This window comes from Bidens hawaiensis, unplaced genomic scaffold (genome assembly GCF_021521415.1).
Source record: "Bidens hawaiensis isolate Kalapana, Puna unplaced genomic scaffold, B.hawaiensis_p1.1 tig00008123_1, whole genome shotgun sequence".
Classification (NCBI taxonomy): Eukaryota; Viridiplantae; Streptophyta; class Magnoliopsida; order Asterales; family Asteraceae; genus Bidens; species Bidens hawaiensis.
In genome coordinates, this window is record NW_027491577.1 from 615,313 (window position 1) to 622,545 (window position 7,233).

The following is a 7,233-nucleotide window of genomic DNA, read 5'->3' on the forward strand; positions in this document are numbered from 1 at the left end:
TGTCACAACAATGACACAAATTTATGATCCAACCAAACTAGAGCATTCAGAATAGCTTGGTTATTATTTAGTTATTTAATGCATTTTGCCTCAATTTTATATAGTTTCTTTATTATATAATCTTAGCAACCTAAAGTATAAAAACAAATGGCTAGGTTTTGTGAAGTGGGTTAACAATCACCATTAGAGATTTGTAAGAAAAGATTTTTAACTAAAATACAAAATTGAATTATCAACAATTTTTGTTTAAAATTTCCCAAATTCTGTAATTTTTGGGTATAAAGATTGACACAACAATAAATTAACAACAGTAAGGAAATTGTATAATAATAATCAAGGTAGTTTACAAGGAGCTGCATTGTCTTTGGGCTTGCGACTTCCGAGCAATTCAGCGACACTTCTGCAACGGCATTGATTTCCAGGCCGCTTTACATCACCATATACTGCCATTTCAATAACGTCGAGCTCTTTATCTGCAAGCCGAATAATGTCATTTTTCAACTGAGGGAATAGTATAATAAAGTCAGAGTTTATTGCCTTAATTAAAATAAGTTTATTATTATTAATTTTTTATTATTATTATTATTATTATTATTATTATTACTTTTTTGAAAAGCTTTTATTTAACTGTTATCTTAGTTGAGCTTCACATCATCATCATCATCATCATCATCATCGTACTCAGTATATCCCACCAATAGCAAAGCTATAGTAGGGTCTGAGGAGGGTAAGATGTAGACAGCCTTATCTTAGTTGAGCTCCACCTGAAACATTAATAGTTTTTAATGTTTAGTGTTGTCATTGTCTGTTGAAAATGCTAGTTTAATCATAAATATAATTGTAGTTGTTGACTTTATTATATTCAAATAAAGTCCTTTCAACTAAGATCATCATCAATCATCACAATAAAAATTTAGAAGGTCTTCAACCCATTTGGCCCGTTTAATTCAATCTTTTATGGGTTAAGTTATCCTACATAGTCTTCTAAATCTAGGAAGGGTACAAAGACACTATGGATCACAAAATATAACATAATGCTAAGCAATATGGCACAATGACGTAAAAAAAAAAACATAAGGCGCAAAGATAAATAAAAAGACACAATGATCTGAACAAAAAATCTAAAATCTACAAGCTAGAAATCGAAAAGCGAAAACCTAGAATTTAATATCATAGAGTTCGATGAGACGGTTCCAATGCTGCCAGTTTGAGTTTAATCAGAGTTCGTTTCATACCCTTACTACGACTTTCTATTTTTTGAAGATTGTGTATTTTAACCTTTACCTTTCAGCATAACCTAGTTGACCTGACAAAAAAAAAATTGAATCACCAGATTCAAAACTTCCATAGTTTTGAAAGCATGTTCACCATTAATCAAATCTAAACAATATTCAAGATAAAATATATTGCTGCGTAGATCTAAAATCACACGTAACATGAAAAAAGTTTTATCTGTAGTGTCCCAATACTTACTTCTCATACTCTGCAGTTTGCATTCATTGGACAAAGCCATGACTTTCTTTTCCTCGTCAACATTTAAACACATGTGATATGCTTACATGCATTGTTACAAGCTCAATACTAAATTGACCACCTTGAATTCAGTTATCAAACATCACCTAGGATCCCGTATGCCATGGCTATGAATCAAACCTGATTGAGGCTCAAACAGTTCGGCCCATACTCAATGTGAAGTCACCCCACAAATAATAATAATAATAATAATAATAATAATAATAATAATAATAATAATAAAGGCGCAACCTAATGTCTAACCAAACCCAAAGGACAACCCCATGACACTCACCACTCCATTTACTCACTAAAGAATTTGCACCTCAATACCAATTTGACCATCTTGAATTCAGTTGACACTCACAAAGAGCATGCGACCAATGAAAAAGGTAAAGTGTATTCGAAACTTGAACTGTGGCATGCATACGCCTAATACAATTAAAACTAAGTTTATAGTTTTATAATGTAATTAACAATTACCATTTAGATTTCGGGGCTGAACTTCTCTTAACAGTTTATTATGGTCTCAGAATCATATAAAAATGGTCTTAATAGGTTAAAAGCATTTGACATGATACTATCCAAGTGATTAGAGTTAGACCATTAGATGTTTAAATCACATTTTCGGGTAATTTAAGTCATTTTAACAAGTTAGGAACTACAATGGTTAAAACTGACAAAAACACGTTTTAGGACTGTTTTAGACCGAAAATAAATACATCTAAACTAGATTTTATAAAACCCAACTCTTACACAAGCTTGAACCAACCTTACGGTACAAAACCGTATCACCAAAACAGAACAAGCAATCATTTTTATTATAAAGCTTGAGATTTGAGTATATAAAATAGTCATTTGACCATAAGTTAACTAAAATTAAATCATTAATAAGTTAATAATTTTATTTGATAATTAAAATCCATTTTCACTAAATAACCTATCAAGACTACAAACTAGACCAAAATCCACAAAGTTTCCAAAGTTTCCATTTATGGAAACTTTGATATAAATATATAGATTAGGTTATAATCGTGTCTAAGCCAAACCCTAAACCAACACTTATATCGCAAAATAATAAAATCTGTTTATATTTAGCATAGGAAGCTCATCAACAAGAAGATCACCAACCAACTCACAAGCTTAGTTTAACCTTCGCCTAATAGAACTTGTAAGTCTCATAACTTACATAAAGTTTATATAATCATTAACTCTACGGAGCCACACACGTATGTGGGTTGTACTACTTGACATGGGTCATAAGTGCCCCCCTCTACATGGTGCTTCCCTAAAGGGACCGAGGATACTAGACTTTTGGCCAACATATAATGGGACCCTTGCTGTTACTGTTGACCTTGTATACACAGTGTTGACAGTCGTCACATACACCACAATTCGTATCATATATGTGTCAATTAGTGATGTAATATTGACAGGGTTAACATTTAGCCATTTACTTACTACTGTTTGCGGCCTCGGGTGCAGCTTAACTGGTAAACACAAACTTTATCTGTATATATACACCCACTCTACTGTTTCATCATTGTTGACTTATGTATCCTGTTACAAACTAGCTAATGCATATTATGAGCATGTATCTCAGAGTGTTGACTTTGGCAAGACTATGAGGTTAGAAAAAGCTAGAAGAACCAGTGTTGTAAAAATTGGGATTAATTGTCAACTAATCAGTGATTAATCACTAACTGGTACTCTACCAATGTGATTTCATATAATCGGACCAACAAATCGGTAGACGGTCGAAATTGGACCATCATTGGAGAAAACTTATAGACTTGATGACATGTAATGTTAATGATTGTGTTGATGAGACATTTGTGATTAGTTTATAATTTGACGTGATCTCGTGATTAGTTCATTCATGGATTATTGTAATTTGAATTAGACATTGACACCTCCCATTATGTCATTTTAATACTTGCCACTGCCCTAAGTTTAGTACCAACTGGTCACGTGAAGCCTCGGGGAACCAAGGTGTGAAAAATTGGTATCAAAGCCGAAAGTTTTAGCAAACTACGTTCTTTATATTTATCTAGGCTTTAAACGTAATACATTAGGGACCAAGACAAATAGGACTATGACAACACAAGGCTATGACTTTACTAAGTGCTTGATGTCTTCTTAAGGTTTTGACTGCTAAGATTCTGACCATTAAGTAGTAACCATGACCTGACTAGAGGACATCTATACGTTATAAGACGTTGAGTTCTACACTGATGCAGATTATGACTGGAAGTCTGGAAACAACGACAGAGGTAAAGAGTTGTATCAGGGAGCTGGATCATCCAGCTTTAGGCGCCAAGTGCTCATAGGGAATGCCTCATTCCCCATTTAGATTCCCATATCATTAACACACCAAGGAAGTCGGTTTGGCTGGCAACATCTCTTACGGAAACCATAAGCAAGCTCCCTATGCATGCACCTGCTGAGGAGGAGGATCTTGCCCAACGTAGCTTTCAAATCGGCCACTTCCAATGGTATGACCCATATCCCTCTAGCAGCCTGCAAGCTAGCTTCACCTATCATCCCACTGCGAAGGATCCATATCGCCCTCCAGGCCTTATCCCATGACACACCTGATCAGTATGTTGGGTGTGCAATCCGAGACGCTGTGGAGGTGCGGCACCGACTACATGAGAGGCATGAGAGAGAGTACAAGCTGTTGGGGACTCTGAAGATCATATTCAACAAGTAGTCAAAGTCAAGGGCTGAATATAGATAAGTCAAAATCAAGAGGCGAGTTTAGTGAAGAAAATCTTATCAACTAAAAACCCTAGCCACTCTTACCAGCCGCCGCCGGACCACCGCCACCGTCGCCGGAATAACGTCGCCACTCAATCTCCGGCCACCCTGCTGCTGACGCCACCGAGCGCTGCTGTTGCTGTCCATCGATTGCACGCCGGAGCAGCTGCCGTGCCGCAAAGCCGCTGTCCGCCGCCGCGCCGCCGTAGTCAGAAGCTGCTGCCGCTACTGGAGCTCTTTGGCTTATTTATTGTGTCGATCTCTAGCCCGTTTTGTTATCCCTCGGTGTCTCACCCGGTTTGTGTATAACCGAGGTATAAAATTCTAAACTTTTATCTATGGTTTGGTTTTTTTTTTTATCGTGCTCGTATTAGTTGTAACCAGATCCGAGTTCGGGTTTCGGGTTCGTTTTAATCATTTTTTTCCGCTGCGTTTTTGGTTCGTTTTATATATTAATATGATTAATATTTATTTAAACGAATCATTGTTTATTGTCCATTGTGTAAGCTGTCAAAATAATTTATTCGTATCGTAATATGGAGAGTAGCCCCACTCGAACAGGGCCAACCGCTATCATATTGCTAACAAAAATCTAGCCTAATTTAATCCTGTCATTCGAGTTTCTACCAGACCTATTACATGTGTTCCATAAATTAGTGTCTACCATGTAATAAACATCACATGATTCCACTCGTGTCAGACCTTATGACATTGACTCTATTTCTGTATTGAACATCAAAACGTTGAGAAATTGAATAAAAACTAAGTCGCAATATTTGATCCAGATTATTTTGGTGGTGAATATGAAGATCTGGTTGATTTATTAAAGGGATCATTCATCTCCCTGATGCTTAAAGTGCTTTTGAGTTTTCGTAAATCAAATCCTGAGGAAATCACATTAAGGTTCAAGCAATGCATATATACAAAGTAGTAATATTGAGTTGTTATGTATTTAAGGCTGATAACTAGGGCTCATAAACAACAACTGGTTTATCTAATAAAACTTTAAAATGAGGCAGAAAAGACAGACCAGTGAAATGAATATCACACGAGTAAGCGCGCAGGTGAGTGTTGCTTAAATGATCCTTATCCGCTTTGTATCTGTTAACCCTAGTTTGAAGAATCTGACAATTCTCAACCACCGATTCACCACCTACAAAATCAATCAAAAATTAAATCCGATCCGGTCCGGTTAAATTACTCGCAGATAATAATAATAATAATACTGTAAAGAGGACCTTTGGAGAAAGGAAGAATGTGATCGTACTCAAAGCAAAGGCATCCCTGGCAATTGCAGACGACGTTGCCAGCGGCGTCTCTACGCCACCGTTCGGGATGGCGGCCGGGGACAATGTCGGCTTTGGCCCAGCAGAGTTTCTTTGCCATGGCGTCGAAGAATCTCGGCCTCTCACGGTGGGGTGATGACGGAACTGAAGAACTGAGAATTGGGGAAAAATAATAAAATGATAATAATGGAGTTTTAAGTGATGGACAAAATGCCATACAATACGTAGAGCTACACTACCACAGACAGACCGTATGATCTAGGATTATACATATTGTATATGGTGTTTTGCGTAAAAGTTATATATCTAGTTACTATAATCTCATACTACTCATATCATATACGTATAGGGAAGGGATGATATACGTCGTAGGGTTTTTACCTTAATTAAACTATTATCATACGATCAAATTAATCGAGAAACTTTGTTTTTAACCGCCAACAAACAAATATAGAATGTCAAAATACTTTGTACGGAGGTGACCCAATGACAAAAGTCCATCGCCGGCCGTACGGAGCCTTTAATCGTCTCCAAGTTATATCCAGTTCCGGGAAAACCTACTGATGGTAAAACTCTGGCACCCTCATGATCGAACTAGAAATCACAAGGATCTTAGTCTTTCCTTTTTTATCGATAACTTATGACTCCATTTTGTTGTTATCGATAACTACTTTTTTTATAAATATTAATTGTAATCAGTTTGTATTCATTTATGCTTAAAAGCCGTTGTTAACACACAGAAAAATCTATTCTTTAAAGGTGGTCGTAGTTTTTTTTTAAACGACGACTATTTTTAGTATAACCGGGTGATTAATGCTTGGCTTGCAGCCGATCCTGATTTGGAAGTCCCCATGGCATAGAGTTTCTCTCAAAAAGAGAACCCCCGGTTCCACGTCCTCCCCGCATCATCGGAGAACTTTCTTTCCTGATACCCACTTGACACCAGTTACACTGTCACATACCCTCTTACATAACACAAACAGAATGAATAAAATCCCGTGTGACTCTGAATTCTAATCGGCGACTTCTTCAATGAAGTTCTTGTCTTAATCTATGAACATTTAAAATATTATTATAAAACTAGTTTAGTGATCATTAGTTATTCTAAAATGTTACGTTTGACTATGCATCTTGTTTATATAGCTGTTAATCTTAAATCAGACCATGATAATCTGGTATTGATCTTGCGTGTATCTTAACTTAAATTTGCATTGTATTGTATATAGTAGAACACCACCATCATCACCATTCGGGCATTCACCAACCGTGAACACTCCACCACCATTATCGACAGTCGCCACCATTGGCATTAGCAATAAAATACAAACAACCGAAAAACCCAAACATAACAAAACCATCATCACCATTCACCAACCATGAACACTCCACCATCATTGCCGCCATTGACATTAGCAAGAACCCGCAAACACAACCGCAAAACAAAATCTAATTTGACATACGTGTAGGCAAGATGAGACGACAGTGTTGTGATGACATCCAAATAAAGTGGTTTTTATAAAACAGCTACCATACATTAGCCTAGAAACTACATGTCATACGGAAGACAGATAACCAAAACATAAGCCATTATTCTTGACATGTACATATTAAACACCATACAGAACAAGAATGCATACCACTCAAACCGACATTAAGGACCCATTTTTAATCAACT

At 36.5% G+C, this 7,233-nt stretch overlaps 1 protein-coding gene across 1 annotated transcript; it reads right to left on the bottom strand.

Annotated features, from left to right (window-relative positions):
* Positions 1 to 300: 300 nt before the first annotated feature.
* LOC143637077 (uncharacterized) lies at positions 301 to 6,862 on the bottom strand. The gene is made up of 5 exons (XM_077104535.1): positions 6,722 to 6,862; positions 6,521 to 6,609; positions 5,511 to 5,710; positions 5,303 to 5,425; positions 301 to 473 (listed from the first exon to the last, which is right to left on the bottom strand). The coding sequence occupies exons 1-5, from the start codon at positions 6,860 to 6,862 to the stop codon at positions 334 to 336; spliced, it is 693 nt and encodes a 230-aa protein (XP_076960650.1). The 3' UTR covers positions 301 to 333.
* Positions 6,863 to 7,233: the final 371 nt, after the last annotated feature.

Bases quoted from the DNA above. Each gene is read 5' to 3' on its own strand.
- LOC143637077 (XM_077104535.1), bottom strand. From the start codon at position 6,862: ATGGTGGCGACTGTCGATAATGGTGGTGGAGTGTTCACGGTTGGTGAA. The intron at 5,426-5,510 runs GTCCTCTTTACA...TTGATTTTGTAG, and splicing joins CATTCTTCCTTTCTCCAAAG to GTGGTGAATCGGTGGTTGAG. The intron at 474-5,302 runs GTCTGTCTTTTC...TTCGGCTTGCAG, and splicing joins GTGTGATATTCATTTCACTG to ATAAAGAGCTCGACGTTATT.